Here is a 17812-nt window from a genome sequence, read left to right on the forward strand (position 1 = left end):
ATATCCCTACCTGCCGAGGATAAGTGGTCTGAAAAGGTACTGACCTTGGAAGAGTAAGTTAAAGAAAGTAAAAACCCATGGTTGCCTCAAGGGGAAGATTTAAGCAGAAGGTTTATTCTCCTTGGTGTCCAGTCATGTTTTTTCATTGTCACCATATTTTGTGTTCACAGGAATATGAACCATATAGGAAATGTACAGTTATATAAAAATATTAACTTTTTTTCAGGCTTTTATATCTATTTGAACTTTATTTTCTTTGTAGGTCTCGTAGTTGATCAGTTCAGTCAGCGTTTATTCTGGGCTGATTTTGAATTATCTGTTATTGGCAGCGTTCTCTTTGATGGTTCTGATTCAGTTGTGTCTGTGAGCACTAAACAAGGTATGGAGAGCTTTTATATAAGATGATATCTATTTTATTTTATTTGGTTGAAGTTTCACTATTCAGAGAAACTGTGTAGGCAAAAAGCAGTGGTTATTAAGTAATATTCATTGCTTTTGTTAGATAAAACTTCAGATATCTAAACAAATATTTAAGATAAGATAATTTTAGCTTTAAGATAATCTGATAAAGTTACGTTAGGGAAAAAAAAATCAGTTATATGTACAAATCTTCAAGTTTGTTACCTAATCATTAGCTTAGATATTATCACTTCACATTGTGATTAATATTTATGCTTGGCCTCATTTGGACTTATATAACAAGAGCACCTTGACTAGTTAGAAATTAGAGCTATCTGCATTGCACAGGAATTGTATAGTTTATAGAACAGTTGACCTGAATAAGTTCTGGGAAAAATAATGGGTTTGGCTTTCAGGTCAGTAAGTAATCACAGACTTCTTCTAACAGAATGTGAATGACGAAAGTTCATTTCATAAAAACTTTGTTTTTATACAGTTGTATGTTGGCTTTTTAACAATTTGATCATATATGTAACAATTTATGAAATTTGAGTAGAAAAGAGAGGAAACACATTAACAAAAAATAAAAATTTGAAAGACAGCTTTTTGAGAGGATTGCTGAGTGGAGAGTTGGTAGTGGAGTTTCATCAACCACCTGTAACACTGAACCATACCAAGCCAATGTCTGACAAAAGACTTTTGAAGACAATAACTCCTCCTCATAACTGTGTTTGCACCTCCATTGGTTATAGTATTTCATGGTGGCTAGGCTGTAATCTATCACAATATACATACTTAGTGCTTGTGCTCAGTGCTTGTGGCTGGTATGAAGACTGACAGTATCCTGGATTGTGTTTCAATGTGTCTCAATAGTAATTTGTATTTTAAGAATAAGTGTGAGGTTATTCTTCAAGGGGAAAAAAAGACACAACAATGCTACAGAACAGAAGGTATGTAAGTTGATGACTTTCTAAATATTTTATAGCACAGAAGGGCTATACTACACTGTACCAAATGCAGCAAATTTGGGGATATAAAGGGGAAAGTGGAATGTAGAGACTTTTTGCTCCCATATGTACCATTTAATACTGAAATACAAGATCACTAAAGCAATGTCACCTTTTGTCTCCTGTTGACATTTATAGTAACTATAGAAAAATTAGAGAAATAGGACCAAAAGGAAATTGGGAGAGTTTAGAAGTTTCTTTGCAATGAGATAAAGACCTCAACCCATTTAATTAATCAAGCATAACATAATGAATTAGAATTCATAAATATTTTTATGGAAATAAAATACTGAGTACCAAGTACTGATAGAGTGGAAAAACAGTAAGAACAAATAAAGGTTGAAGAATGAAACTAAATAAATACAAGTGAAATGTAAAACCATTTTTACAGTAAATGTGGATAATAGTAGGAAGAAGGTATCACAAGGAATGATAGATTCTGTTTCTTTATGGCTTCAAATCAAGAGAGACATCTCTAGTGAAGAAGTTTTAGTCAGAATCTGTTGCCTTGCTACATGGGTAAATGTGAAATTCTACAGACCATTGTGCATAGGAAATCTTACTGTGATCTAATTGGCAATTTTAGCTCTTAAAAATAAGGAATTATTAGAGTCTTAACATCTTACTTTTCATTAATGTACTACAACTATGAATTAAAATGTGTAGTGTGAAAGCTAGCATTTCAAATATGTTAAGAAGGAGTGGAAGAAAATTTTGTCAGATTATTTTATTTTATATACAGGAAAATAATCTGTTTCTTCCTTGTTGCATACTTCTAGTTAAAGTGTGCCTAAGTATGTTCTAATTAACCAGATGATACCATAGGTTTTCCCTACTTTTCAATAATCAACCAGTTTCTGAGGCTGAATTGTGTGGAAAGCTAATACAAAGCTTGAGATTTTAGTTGCTTGTATTATGGGAAGAGTTCCTTTTAAGAATATTGCTTTTTTAAAGGCAATCTTTGTGGGTACAAAACAAGCAGTTTGAATGATAATGCCTTTAGGTGGTAATTGCAATAATGCAATTGAAGTTATTATTGAAATAACGTTGCTTATTATTTGAATATGAATTTGTATTTGTATTTATTATTCATTTTTATTTAAGGTTTACTGCATCCACATAGAATTGACATTTTTGAGGATTACATATATGGAGCGGGTCCTAAAAATGGTGCATTTAGAGTACACAAATTTGGCAGGAGCCTTGTAGAATATCTAAGTGTGGATGTTGATAAAGCAAAAAGTGCCTTGATTTTTCACCGCTACAAACAAACGGACTGTGAGTAAGCATAATTACTTTAAACTCAATATTGAGCAACTTCATCTCAGGGGGGAAAAAAAAGTAACCAAGCTGTATAAACATAAACCAGAGCCTCATTGTACAAACTGAAAATAGATGTAGTCATGTTTCTTTATATAAGTTTTATATAGATTTTTGATGCATTTTCTCTCATTTGAAAGGACATTGGACAAATGCTTGCCTTGTGTACCCACACTGTAAATGAGGTATGAAAAAATTAGAAGAGAGATGAATTCAAATAGCTCTGGCCACAAGAAGATGATGTTTTTTACTGTGTATTACCAATACGTTTTTTGTCACTGAAATAAATTCTATTCTGACATGAGTCTTGCACTGCCATTTGAGTGAGTGTGTTCACTGACTTCAGGCTGTTGATATCCTGGAAAATGAAAGTGTATCAGAATTTCTGTATCTGATTGTTTATTTTTTCCTAGTTGTAGAACACAGCATAATTCTTAAAAAAAAAAAAAAAATATATATATATATATATATATATATAATATTTGGTATTTTTAAACAGTGCCTAATCCATGCTTGGACCTGACATGTGAATTCATTTGTTTACTCAACCCATCTGGTGCAACATGTGCTTGTCCAGAAGGAAAATCATTGGTGAATGGAACATGCATTGATCAGAGCCTCTTAGGTAGGTACTGAAAACTGCATGACAACCAAAATATAAACAACTGGTCAGTTTTTGTCATTGCACAAGGCTAGACTGTCTGTTAATCAATACTTTTGTGATGTTGTTCAATATACATATTACTTATCTGAAATGGAAATTAAATATGAAGAAGAAAAATCCCCCATTCAAAAAAACTGTTTATATTCATCAGAATGATAAACAAGCTTTCAGCTGAACTGATACAAGATGATATTTAAAAATTAGTGCGTATATATATTGATCAAAAGAAGTTTGAAAAGCTCTGGAGCATTTTGGTTTCCAAATTAAACATGGGCCATTCAGGAGAAAAAAATAACTTCAAAGACCATCAAGAAACACCTCTGCTTAAACTACAGCAATAGTGAAAAGGCAGTAAGAGCAACATAGAAAATAATAATTACTTTGAAGTAACAGGTAAAAAAGAAAAAACAACTGAAATGTTTTTATCTGCAATTATATCTTTTAGTAACATCTATAACAACTAACATTAAGACACAGGAAACCAGACTTCGTGGTAAAAGAGCTACTACGTTCTTCCTATATTTTAGCAGGGAAAAAGTAATATTTTCCATAGAAGAAGATTATTAAGTACTCTAAAACTATCCCCATTCTAGTTGAGGTGAAACCTAAGGTGGTCAGACTGCTGGAATGAATTCTTAGCCAGCTTAAATTTTAAAAGGTTCTAAAAATCATAAAACAGGATTTCTTATGTGTATGAGAAGTCAGAATGTATTAGGATGTTTTTCTAACATTTAATCCCAGGCTCAGAAATGTAAATGATACATATTTTGGTGAGATTCTCAGTACTTAAAATGCTCAATTTAGGAATGAAATTAATTTGCCTAAAATGTCATCATTCTGTGGAGAAAATATCACTTATTTATACTGCCTAGTCATTAAATATTGAATTAACACAACTGTGTTTTCGTGGTTTATGATGTGGTATTAATAAAGATATCCTGTCTAGCAGCATTTCTCTTTCTGTGTCAAGAAATTTAAGAGTAATTTAGAGAGTAAAACATTATTAGAAAACTTGCCATACATAACAAACCCATTCATGTTTTTTGCTTATGTAGGAGTACATTGTATTCAATGCATTTACAGCACCAACTTTAATATGTACTACACCATGCTTTAGCAAAAATACAGTAAATTAAAGCTTTATTACTGTACACCCTTTGCTGAATACCTATCAGCGTGTATTTATATAATAGTTATAAAACTATAAAGTAGTTTACAGCTGGTTTACAACATTTTCCACTGTTAGGGGAGAAATTATGTCACTGAAGTAGATGTAATAGAAAACATTAGTATACTCTACAAGGTTTCTAAATCTTGTCACAAATCAGTCTTAACACCCTTTGTCTTAAGAGAGCATTCACCCCCCCTGCCCCTCTGTGTCAGCTCTTTGTTCATCTGAGATGGATACTTGTCAAGATTTTCTGCTGATACAGTAACACCTAAAAAATATTTCAAATGACCTATACTTACTACTTAGGTGTTGAAGAAAGGATGAATAAAAAAATATTGGTTTTCACTCGTGATTGGTAGTAGCTTGAACCTGTGATTTCAGTAATGCTACAGTTTTATTAGTGGGGCAAAGGATTATGCTATGGTAGTTTTCAGGTAGGTTTGTTTTTATTAGAGAAAGATCTGAAGAGTCTTGTAAATTATTTCACTGCTGGTTGTAACTTTTTATGGAAAGATTGAAAATAGCTAGAGAAACATTTTCAATATATCGATAATTTTCAGTATCTTCCCACAACTGCAATATCTGTTATGCCTTTTTGAAGCCCTTTTAGATGGCTCCTGAATAAGTCTTTCTTAGTTTTCTGATTACAGTTCTATTTCAATTAATGCTTAGTTTAGGCTTTTTTGTACATTTTTTCTTGTATGTTATTTTTGTAATAGTAGATTGAAGGTTTTGTAGTCTCACAGATTATAAATTATGAATTGAAAGAAGCCTCACTATCATAGCACACTAAAAAGTGTATGGTTTTGCGCTATTTTGACTTCTTAAAAAAAGTATGAAGTGGATGTTAAATGTTAGTCTCATGCTGACACTCCACTTAGACTTCCACAGATCAGCAGAGATTCCTAGAAAGATCAGAATTGACCTCAAGATCAGCATCTAAAATTAATCCAGGTTTATAATTAATGGCTGGCTGACAACACACTTGCTGTTAATAGATTGCTAATGGCCTGAAAACAAAATATAAGTCATGTTCTAAACCAGGTTCTTTTCCTTTAGGAAGTTATACAGTATGGAATAAAAAAAAATAGGAGTTGTAATCTTCCTTTCCTTTTCTGATAAAGAGCTAGAAAATGTATATGAAATATTCCAGACCACATACATTCAGCTTGTTTAAATCTAGCATTGTATTGTCTTCATTGCCTCCGAACATTTTTGGGACAGTTATGGATGTCAGAAACCCAGAACAGCAATTCCTGCCTTACATGGCTGTCAAAACCTGTATATTGTAGAAGAGTGACCTGACATTAAACCAAAGGAAGGTTATATAGGCATATTTTTTTGTTAGTCTGCAGTACGATCCTGATTCAAAATCAGTTGAAATATTCCTGTTGGTTTTGGTGGTCTTCTCGTTTGTCCCTATAAGAATGAAATCCGGAAGTTTTTAATTTGAGACATGAGTATGTGTCAAACACTTTTTAACTGATGTATTAATTTGGTTTTGTTATTGGTTTGATCACAATGCAATAGTTGTATAGTAGATAGGTTACAGTGATTTACACACATATGTGTTCAAAGATATACTGCCACTAATTTACAGATCTGAATACTCAACTTTTTAAGTCGCTTTTAATGTGCGTCATTCATGTAGCAATAGAAGTGAGGTGTACTGGCTGTTTTGTACTTGCACAGTAGCTATTTCAAGTAACATAAGAAATCTTTTAGTTTCACAAATTAGTAGTAATTGTGAATATCAAGAATTAGTGTGACTACACTGTACTTTTTGAATAATATATAATTCAAGTTAGAATAGTAAACAGTAGTATACTGAACATTCATAATACTTTTTAGTGTCTTTAAGTGTTTAGGATCTTTTAAAATGTAGTAAGGAAGCTAGTAGTAGATTTCCATGATTTGACCGAGTGAAAATGGAACAGCCATCTCCAGTACCCATCCATCCTGAGTAGTGTCCCTCGGAGGGTCTGTGTCTGAAGATTCTGTTTTGACAATGCATATGCCTCTATCCTTGTGAAAAATGCTTTCCAACAAATAATTATTATTTTCAACATTAGTATGCCATTCTTCATTTTGGTAGTTTTTGACATGACTATTGTAAAGATGCTTCACACGCTTTGTACAATTTCTTACTACTCAGTCTACCTTAAGTTTCATGACTGGGAGGTAATCTCAGTCTTGCTCTGTTTCTTGTGACTGTATCCCAAAAACTGGCTCAGATTCTTGTTCATTGAGTTGTTGGTTTTGTGTGGGCTTTTTTTTTTTTTTTACAAAAAAAAATTGAGCTAAATCTTGAAAGTCTGCATAATATTCCTACTGGCTCAAACCATTTAGTTGATTTTTCTTTGTAAATCCAATGTGAAGAATTCTAAATATTGAATCCTCGGTGGATTTCTGTAAGACTGAATCCAGATTGCTTCAGACAGCTGTTTTGCTAGCATCCTACACAACTTATGAGAAACAGCTTTGGGTTTGATTTGGCTTTTTCAAGCCAGAGATATTACAACATATGTGTGTTGTATCATTCAGAATGTTTTTTGTTACAAAATGAAAGCAAGTTCCTGTGTGCTCTTAGATGGGCTTCCATCTCATTTTTCCCTAGATGATTATGATTGACAGAGCACAATTCTTCTGTGGTTTATTGACTATAGCAGGTCTGACTTTTTTAGTTTAGAAGCTAATGTTTACTTTTCAGATGGGTAGAGTGCCACTTCATTTTCCTAAAAAAAAAGACCACTGGATTTGCATCCATTAGGTTTATTTTATCTAATTATCTGTAGCACAATGCAGCTAAAAATGTAGCAAGAGGGTAAAAATACAGAGACTTGCAGTGGAGGAAGACAGTGTGTACCACAGCTGAATGAGCAAGAGTAATGAACACTTCCAAGAGTTCTGTATTCTGGAGCTGCATGTTTATCACTTTCATTTTAAGAAGGGAATATTTGTGCCTTCTTGGCTGGATGAAAAGCCTAAGAAAAATTACAAAGATCTGACATTGCTTCTGAACAGAGATGAAACATTTAATTTATCATGGTGCTTCCTTCAGCACGTTTCTGTGGGGACTTGCCCACTGCACACACAGATTGCAGGCAGACCAAGTGCTTTGGCTGGGGATGTAGGGTATAATCCCTTATACCTTCTTTTTCACCCACAAAGTCTGCCTTAGGGAGCTGTAGTAGCAAAAGCTATGGCAGTTCAATCCATGCTATCTTCTCAGTTTTTGTCCTGCTTTCAGTGTTTTTAGACATCAGATAGAACAGGGCTCCACAGAAATCTGCTTCTGGTTTGAAAAAAATATTTTGTTTACAGTAGTATCTTCTGTATTTATGAAGGGGTTATCGTTGGGACTGCTATGTCCCAGAACAGAAGAAAATGCTTTACATTACAGCAGGTGTCATTTTTATCTCAGTGTGCATCCTTTTCTTAGCCCTTCTCTTCCATTTAAAATTATAAAGCAAAAAGATTTTTAAAAGAAAAAAAAAATGTGAATGGAAAACAAAGAAGAGGATATGTCTTACAGCATTCAGACAAAATTTGGGGATTACAGCTTGTTCTGATAAAATTCAGCATATAGAAAACTGGCAAATAGTAAGACTCATCTAGAGGGACAGGAAGATTTATACCAACTTACAATAACATTAGAACTCTGTGCTCTATAGAATAAGTGCATTCAGCTCAGTGAAGGATGAGCTACAACCTTGTCTGAAGGATACGCAAGAACAAATACCTTTCTGCCCTATGAGTATTTTCCACTGTGGAGAGGGAAATTGTTCTTGTCCCAAAGAATGTAGTTCATGAACCTTGTGCTCTGTAGCATCATCTCTCCGTTTAACTGCCTAGTCCAGAAATCAGCAGTTATTTCAAAGGGAAAAAAATAGCAAAAAGTTAGATGCATTATTCTCAAGAAAGAGTTGTTATAGAAATGCCAATGAAAGATATGTGTGTGGGATTGGTGAGAGAGGGATGGAATATCAAAAAATAGAGTAAGTGAAGGTAAAAATACTAGTAGAGTTCACAAAGCTTTGTCTTGCTGGTTTATCAGTGTTTCTTCTCTGTAAGATTTTCCTTTTATTTTCAGTTAGAGGAAAGAGTCAAAGGTGCAGCAAATAAGCCATAAATCCATAAATGTTTGTGTTAAACAGTCATATCAGGAAGAAAAACATAAGAAAAACTGCAAATCAAAGTTATTTAATTCCTTATTAAAGTTATTTTAAGATTGAAATAGGCAAATCAAGGCAGCAGAAGACTAAATAACCAGGTGAGGAGAGAATATATAAAATTACATGACCTGTAACCATTTATTTTCTTTCATGTTAGAGAGATCCAGTAGCTAGACTAGGAGTAGGATAACAAGTGAAATTATTTACTTCTATCATTTCAGTAGTGAAAAGAGCAGCTGAGAGGTCTTTGAGTCTGAGTTCCACCAAGATTAGAATAGTATTAAATTGAGTCCCAGTAGAAACTCTTCCGATCTTTTACTTTTTTTTTAAACTTTGTTCCAACAGTACGTACTTAGTAAAGCTGTTCCCATCTCTTCTTGCAGAGATCTTTATTCAGTAAATCAAATTAAGAGTATTCAGCTTCTTATAACAATTCTTCTGTGTTTCCTTCCTGTTTTCTTTTTCTTCCTATCTTCTACAGGACTGTTCTGCTCCTGTCTCCCGCACAAAAGCATCAAATCCCCTTTTGTACTCAGTTGTGGAAGAGTAATTTGATTCTTGTATTTACCTTCAGACAAAAAAGCAGGAGCATTAAAACTCCTATATTGTTAAAGTCTAACATAGTATTTTAAAACTGGCTTGTCCATTACATCTTTCAATCCTATTTCTTAGTTTATTCACAATCTGAAATTGTTGTAACTTTTCACTGGTTCATGCTAGATTTGTGTTGAAACTCTTAAATTTAAAATGTTTTACAGAGAATAAAAACAGGAGTGAATTTTAATAATCCTGTGATGATACAAAATATTACAAACTTTTATGATTTTTCAGGGACCATCTCAGTTGACCACTGCATAAAGTTATAACCTATTGCATTTTAAAAATATAAGACCTGAGTGTCCCAATCTCTGAAAACCTGTTGGGTTAGAAAATCATTACTGGGGCAACCTTTGGCTGAGTATATTTTCCTGAAAATATGAAGGCATGTATTTTTTGGTGTGTTTAGGGTAACTTTCAAGTTTGTAGTTCATGTTTTATAGTTCTAAATCTGCATTTTGATACTTTATTTTTCTCTTTAATTCATAGTCTGTCTTAATTTTGGGTTGGGGGGGTGTTGTTTGTTATTTCAAATTTTATATCTTAATTCTGCAGAATTTCTCTGGAAGAGAAATACAACATGTTTTTAATGTACTATCAGAGAGGTTCATAAAAATGAGCACTTGTCTGTACTTCAGTGTTATTTATTCCATTTTTACCAAGTTCTGCTCTATAAACTCATGACTAATGATAAGTAAAACAGATAAGATAAGCAAAACAAAAATAGACCTTCTCTCCAATAAGATATGCTACATTATCCATTTAAACAACTTCTATAATGAGTAACAGAAGAATGGTTCATGGAACATCAAAGGATTTAATGAACCACCCAAATAAATAAAACACTGAGGCATCCTCAAACTCCCAAATGCAAAGGAGCTTTGTTACAGCAGATGTATATATCCAGGGTGACTACCAAAAAATTGAGTGAATATGGTATTTCATATTTTTATTGTAAGACACCTGACATAATGATGTTCCAGTCACTCCCCCACAATAACTTTTAGATTTGTTGTCTAGTTTATGCTTAATTTGAGAGAGGTGCAATTGCCTGAAAGATGATCAGTTCCCAGGAGTTTTATTTAAATAGGTTTGATCCCAGGTTACGTGTCTACACCATCTCAGCCCTGGTTGTGAATGGAGGCAGCCAGACCCTTCTGAGGAGGGGCCCACACCGGCAAGAAAGAGACTTGGTTGCATCCAAAAACAAGGCTGCTGCATAACCGCGGTTATATTCCTGGATTCTGCAGAGTCCATGCTGGAGAGAACTGTTCAGCTAGAGGATGTCCAACATGCCTAAATTCTGCACTTCTAGCACAGTGTGCTGCTTTAAACATCAAAAAAAGGAGCTGGTGTACCTGTGTCAGTCAATGTTAGACCTCAGGAAGTATAGGACAAATGGGAACCTTGACTTTTTCATTAGTCATTTAACTAAAACAGATTAATTCAGCAAGACATCTGCAGCTGGGGGATATATTACTGAAGAGTTCTCAGTGTTTGTAGTATCCCTTTTGTTAAAAGGCATGTAGGCTTAAATGCTGGATTAGTCAGGAAGCAGTCTGGCTTCACAGGATTTGTTTTGCTATGTGAGAAATGAAAAGTCGTATTGCTGAAAGCATGTTTTGGGCTGGAAAGGTGCTTGTCTATTTCTTTAGGATTACAGTTATTTGGATGTTTAAGCATTGCATGCATGCTAGTCTATAATTAATTTCTTGTTGGTGTCATTGAATGATTTTATATCTTGTTCACTGAAATGAATAGAGATTTCATTTTCAAAGTGTTTCCAAGACAGCCACAACTCTAATTGCAAAACAGCTTTATAGAAAGATGGAATTGGGCCTAATCAGCATTTGTGTCACCTCGTACCTCACTGCTAAGACAGTGGCACTACTGCCATAAGCACTTGGTGAATGCAGAGCAGCAGGCAGTATCTCTTCTCAGTGATTTTACAGACTGGGCAGATGAGAAAAAGAATAAATCATCAAATATGGTTTAGGAGCAACAAGTTAATGTGCAAATATAAATTTTTGAGGGGGTTTTTGAAGGCTGAATAATTTCTTCTTAAATATTTTGAATAGCGTTTAGTTAAGAGGGGTATTATTTAATAGAGTGGAAGAGAGATCCAAAAAATCAAATAGGAAAATTATAAGGTCACCAGAAAATTGCTGGGAAGTTTTCTGAGATCCCCCAGATGAAATCAACACTCAGTCTTTGATTTCTTAAACTAGGAATGATAGTTTCAAAGAAGAATTCATACTTTCATTACTGATTTACAGCCTGTGGAGGTCAACTTTCCTTCGGCATCATTTAGGTGAAACATAACTGCCATGCACAGGCCCGCAGCTCAGTCATGTGCAAGCTCCCAGCCCTGCTGTACAGGCAAGCGTAGCTCCCACCACTCCGCAGCTCTTGAGAGCCTTTCCAGTGCTTATGGTCTCCTAAGTGTATATTTTTTTCTATCACTGTGGAAACAGAAGTGATAGTTTTCTTTTTCCATTTTAAAAAGTGACTTTTTTTTTTTTTTCACCCCATTGGTAGAGATCTGTAGCTCTATTTAAGATGCAAGACTCTGCTTTGCCAATTACATGAAATGTAATTTTCAGCAGTCATTGAAAACAACTCTGCATGTGTGCTTTTGCTGCAGATGATACCTGTAAATTAACCTGTGAAAATGGAGGAAAGTGCATTATAAACGAGAAGGGGGATCCCCGATGTCACTGCTGGCCAAGTTACTCCGGTGAGAGGTGTGACACTAACCACTGCTACAATTACTGCCAGAATGGAGGAACCTGTGGAGCCTCTCTCCTCGGTAAATATTTCTGAGCAGCTGTATCTTACTGTTATACCTGCATTTATTCAAATGTTTGAATTTCTTCCTTGTTTGTGATCTTTTTTTTCTCTTTGTAACTCATTTGCTTTGTCTGTACTTAAATGATGTACAAACTAGCAGTATATGCCATACATACGCTTTATAATCAATAGTGCTTTTCACTCATGTATCTTGGTGTTTTAGCAGAATTAAGCTGCATCCCAGAAAAGGGAGCATATAAGTAAATATTCAGTATAAAGATGCACGTGTTGAGGTGTAGAAATTGAATTGTAAAGTGTAAGGTCCAGTCAAACTACCTGCGGAATAACCCCACACATCTTGCTCTCTCTTTATCTCAACTCTCTAAATTTTTACATGCATACGTAGAGATATTTCCTTAAATTACAGAGTTTTGTGACCTCAGTCTTTTATCTTTGTCTCACTGGAATTCACAATATAGGCATTTTACTCATCTAATTCTCAGGAAGATTTGGTTGATCAGAACTAGATCCTTTATTTTCCTGAAGGAGTTTGAAATTACATCTCTTATCTTCAGGGAAATTATCCTAACTGTCAAAAAGTGGGTATTTGACAGTTGATCTTTGTCCCTCACACGTAAACTGTTGTAAGTTGTATAATGCAATTAGTGTTTGGGCTAGAAATGGAAAGTGTGATAAGAAGTACTCTGAAATTTAGTAATTCTCTGAGAAAGGAGAAGTTGAATTTTGTTTTCTACTCCAAGGAATATTTAAACATTTGAATCAAAGTAGAACAGCTGGAGAAGAATTTTCTGTCTAGTCTCTTCTTCCCAGAAGCCTATCAGCTGCTGAAGATGGTGTGAATTATTTTATCCTGTATGATGAAGTAACCAACACCCTGATCTCTGAAAGGAAAGTACAGGCACCCGACTTTAGAGCAGGAGTTTGAGACTCTAGCTCAGAGGGACCACTTTGCAATGAAGAATTAGGTATCAGCCTCTGTGACAGAGTGGGCTTAGAGCTCATTGTTTTCCTCAGCACACCTTACTAATTAACTTTAGCTTATATAGTTTAGTAATTTAGCTTCACTTACTATGCTGGCTTCTCTAGAGCCTCTTCGTATTTACTGAGATGTGGTGGCAAACATCCAAGTGAATGCAAATCTAGCAATCTGTTGTGTGCCAGAGGGTTTTTCAGGTCTGAGTACTTGAGGGTTAATAACGTTGTTCACATTATTGTTATGTGATATTAGTGATGTTGCTATCACTAATAATGACTAAGTATTAGAAAATGAGAATTACTTGTACTTGAAGTTGATTAATTATACTTGGAACTGCTTCTAACAGCTGATGGAACTACTGACAAATGATAAGCAGAGATTTTTATCAATGTAGTGAGATCAATACATGTTTAGTGAGGACATGCAAGTGAATGAGGGAAAGTCACAGGTGATTTAAATTATGTGCAGAACTTCCTTGTCATCTGTCCTGGGTTGAGTGAGTGGTGGTGGTTTTTCTTTTTTTGTTTGGTGGCGGGGAAGGGGGCTGCAGGGGCGCCCCCCTGTGAGAAGCTTCTAGAAGCTCCCCCAGCTCCAAGCCAGCTCCACCTCTGTTTGAGAAATTAAGCCAATCGGCTGCGCCTCTGCGATAACGTATTTAAGAAGGGACGTGGTGAGAGGCAGTGGGACTTGTGAGGAGGAGTTGCTGCAGCTGCATGAACACCAAGGTCAGTGGAGGAACGGAGGAAGGAGGGGGGAGGTGTGCTGGAGCAGAGACCCCCCTGTATCCTGTGGGGAGACGGCAGGTCAGCCCCCCCTGCCACCCATGAAGATCTACGGTGGAGCAGACGTTGATTTGTGGCTTGTGTTTGTTTTCACCTGGATGAGCAAAGTGCTGTGCCCAAAGAAGGCTGGAGTCTTGTGGGAAAAGGCAGCCCTGCTGCTGTAACTCAGCGCTGGGAGGATTGCAGCATGCGGGGGAGTCCCACACCGGAGCAGCTCGGGAAGGGCTGCAGCCGTGGGAGAGAGACTCCTGTGGAGGACTGTCTTCTGGGAGAGGGGGACCACGATGGAGCAGGGGAGACAAGTTCCAGAAGCTTCCCCCACCGAAGATAGAAGAAGCGGCAGCACTGACTGCACCCCCCCTATTCCCTGCCCCTGCGCCACTGGGGGAGGAGGTAGAGATATCAGGAGCAGAGCTGAGCCCGGGAAGAAGGGAGGAGTGGGGGGAAGGTGTTCTCAAGATGTGGCAGTACTTCTCACTGTCCTACTCTGTTATGTGTTGTTAGTACCTGTAATAAATATAGGGGTTTTGTTCTTCCCCTAACGAGTCTGCCTTTTGCTCGTGACCATCTGCGGTGGTTGGCTGTTAACCCAGCTCAAACCACTACATCATCTGAAGAGAAGATGTTTACTCCCACATCTTTACATGTCTGGCATTTAACTGATACTTTTGTGGGGTTAGAAGGCTTCATAAAATTGATAGCTCAGTTCTGAATCCTGCAGAGACCCCAGGTTTTTATTTAACCCTTTTATTTTGGCAGTAGCCATAGGGCTCACTCACCTCCAGCAGCTCATGTTTTCTTTACCAGGCAGCCAACACTTGCTGTTCTCACACAGCTATTTTATTGCCTGGATATTTTTGTTCTCCCCACCCCTTCTGCTAAATCCAGCTTCTGAAATCTCTCAGCCTTGATGAAATAATAAGTGTAGTAGGTTTGGTCACCAGTGAGTAAAGGAGAGATGACCAGATTGCACAATATATTTCTGCTAAATTGTTAAGCATGGCTCCAACTGCTACAGAGGGCCTAGAGATGCATGCATTAGCCTTCTTTCTGCCTGGTCTCAAACAGGATAATGTGCCTGCACCAAAAATGCATCAGGAGAGCCAGGTCGAATGTCACCACAGTCCATATTTCATTATTCAGTTGTCTGATCTTTGGGAATCTGAGCCTTTAACTGCAACTAAAATTTACTGTACCACACATGGCCAAAGTGTGCCAAGCCTTTATGAGTCAACACCATCATAGAGCTGGTTCTGATGACTCTTACTGGATATACTTGCTGATAGGGATATTCTTCTGTACTGTGTCCACTTTCCCAGTTTCATCAATTTTTTAATAATCATATTTCAAATTAACCATATTTCTGATCTGCCATTTCCAATTCATGAGGGTTGCCTTGCCTTGAAGCCTGTGCCATAACTTTTATGTGCTGGAGATGTAGAAACAAAGACCATATATCTTTCTAAATCAAAGTGACTCCATCTATCATTCTAGATAAAATTTTCAAACTGATCCACATCTCATCTTCCTTGCATTCCTAGTCCCTGGACCCTGTAAATATTCTATTAAGAAAAAAATCTCTATTTCTTATCAGACTGTATTTCTTATCTATATCAGGCCATAAATTATGTGTTACTGAAACAAACTAGCATGTCACTGAGATGTCCCCTTATCCTCGTTTAATCTAATCCATGATATACTAAGGCCATTATGTATTTTACAGAGGAAAGCTAAACTGGAGTCCCAAAAAGCATTGAAAACTGTAATTAAGTCAACAAAGCTTAGTTCCTCAAGTGTTTTTGCAACAACCATTCCCTCTTTCCAGTCAAATACAGCCCTGTGTAAAGCATGTCATTCAGCCCTTGCATTCGGTGAGTGCATATGTAGCTGCAGGGGCTGCACCACTGCTCCCAGTTTGGACAGAGGGTGTGAAATCCAGACTAGAGCAGTATTCACTCACTTCCTTCTTGTCTCAGCCTTCAAGGCAGAGTTGATCTGCTTTGTCAGGTTCGTATGAGATTTATTAGTGTGTATGTTACTCTACTCTTGCACATTTCTACATGTAGTAATAAAAAGGTTCCTTATTACGAGCAATTGCTGTTTTTCCTTAATGGTTGTGGAACCTAAGCATTATGTTCAGATTTAGAATATTGTGTACTACCAGGTTGACCTGTCCACTAGCAATAGGTACATTACACACTTTTTTTTTGGTAGAGAATTCCCTCACATTTCTGGAAGGTATAAAATTATTATTTTAAAATAAAGTCAGCTCAATATAATTTTAATTTGATCTGCTCTGCTGTTTCTATCAGTGCATAACACCTCCTCTATTACAATGATTACAACCAGTTCCTCAAACAGCAGCAGTTATACTTTTGATCCATTATACAAGTGGTTCATCAAACTATCCTGCTAAACTGATGCAATCAAATTGCATATATTTTCCCAATTTTCTCTTTTTTAAAATTTATTTTTGTTCAAACTGATGAAGCATTTTCCTCTGGAAACTGCAGAAGCCATATGTCTGTGAGTGCCAATCCAAATTCTATCCACAAAATGTAAATGACCTGTGTTAATTTCAGCTTGCTCAACTCTGTCTTTCTTAGAAGCCTTGATTGCCCTTATCAACTCTTGTATATTAACCAACTCAAACAGCTTTGATGCAGTCGATCTAATGAGTGCCAGTCTACATGTGTGCCCTTTGGAAAGATTAGGGACCACCAGTGAATTTTAGCCCCACAGGAAGATGAGATTCTGCAGGGTCTCTGCTGCTAGGCGGCTTCCCTAGGAGTCAGGGAATTTCCTCACTGTTGGCTTCTGGCTCAAAAACTGAGGAAGAGATATCCTGAAAACAAACCTTGCATCATATTCTGATATAAATAAAATGACACAGCAAATGAAATACTCTTCTAGTGAATGTGTGTGTTCTAGTGAATGTGTAAATCCTGTATTCTTTCACCACCTAATATAAAATAGTAATGTGATAACTAATTAAGTAAATTGCAGAGTATTACTCATTTTTTAAAACATGATTGTGCTAAATCTTTGCTGGATGTGTTAAGTTGTAGAACCTCATTATCTGCACACAAATGTTAATTTGTTAAACAAATCCCACTGGCAATTCAGGGATTATTCACTGTTGGTTTACTTACTGCTAAGCCTTTTGGCAAATTCCTATGTGAACATTATATAGCTAGAGATTGGGGCAGCTTTAATTAAAATTTATAAGTTTATGACAGTTGTATTGAACTACAATAATTGAACAAAGAAAATGTCATCAGTTAATTAAAAGTACACATCTGAGATGTGTAATTAAAAGTTGGGGTATAATAATGAACACTTTCCAGTAAGCCAAATTAATGGGAATTTGGAAAAAAAAAATGTTACCATAAAAATGCACTTCATACCTCCTTACACTTTAAAGTAAAAGTGTTGGAGCAATAATTTGCTAAATGTCTTGAACACATTAACTAGACCTAACTAGTTTATGAAATTAGATACATCCATATTTGTGCTATACTTACAGTACAAAGACTGTGTCTAACCATCTAGAACAGTGATGGTTGTATCAAAGTGAGTAAAGAATTATCTTTCCACTAAATGAAAATTGATGAAATATTCTCCAAAAAAAAATAATGATATATTAAGTAGGTTTTTTTAATATTCTATTTTATAAGCAAAGCAATTTGATTCTGGGACATGATGATGCATACTGAAAAAACTGCCAGTGACAAACCTGTTTACTTTGCTAATGTCATATCAGACACAGTAGTCTCAAAGAGGGGTGCTACATCACCTTGTCACCAGGACAGGGACGGTGAGATGGGGCGAGGGGTGGTGTTTAACTGTATGTCGAGGCTGCCTGGTCTGGTGCACAGCTGATTTAAGGGTCCCAACAGAACCACCACAA

At 36.0% G+C, this 17812-nt stretch overlaps 1 protein-coding gene across 1 annotated transcript in view; it reads left to right on the top strand.

Annotated features, from left to right (window-relative positions):
- The window catches only part of LRP1B (LDL receptor related protein 1B), a 754159-nt gene that overhangs the window by 702223 nt on the left and 34124 nt on the right, over positions 1-17812 (top strand). The window contains exons 79-82 of the mRNA XM_042808487.1: positions 263-379; positions 2511-2684; positions 3226-3351; positions 11978-12142. Of these exons, the coding sequence (XP_042664421.1) occupies positions 263-379; positions 2511-2684; positions 3226-3351; positions 11978-12142 (582 nt within the window). The remainder of the gene's footprint in view (positions 1-262; positions 380-2510; positions 2685-3225; positions 3352-11977; positions 12143-17812) is intronic.

The sequence above is a fragment of the Tyto alba genome, unplaced genomic scaffold (genome assembly GCF_018691265.1).
Source record: "Tyto alba isolate M040663 unplaced genomic scaffold, T.alba_DEE_v4.0 Super-Scaffold_7, whole genome shotgun sequence".
NCBI lineage: Eukaryota > Metazoa > Chordata > Aves > Strigiformes > Tytonidae > Tyto > Tyto alba.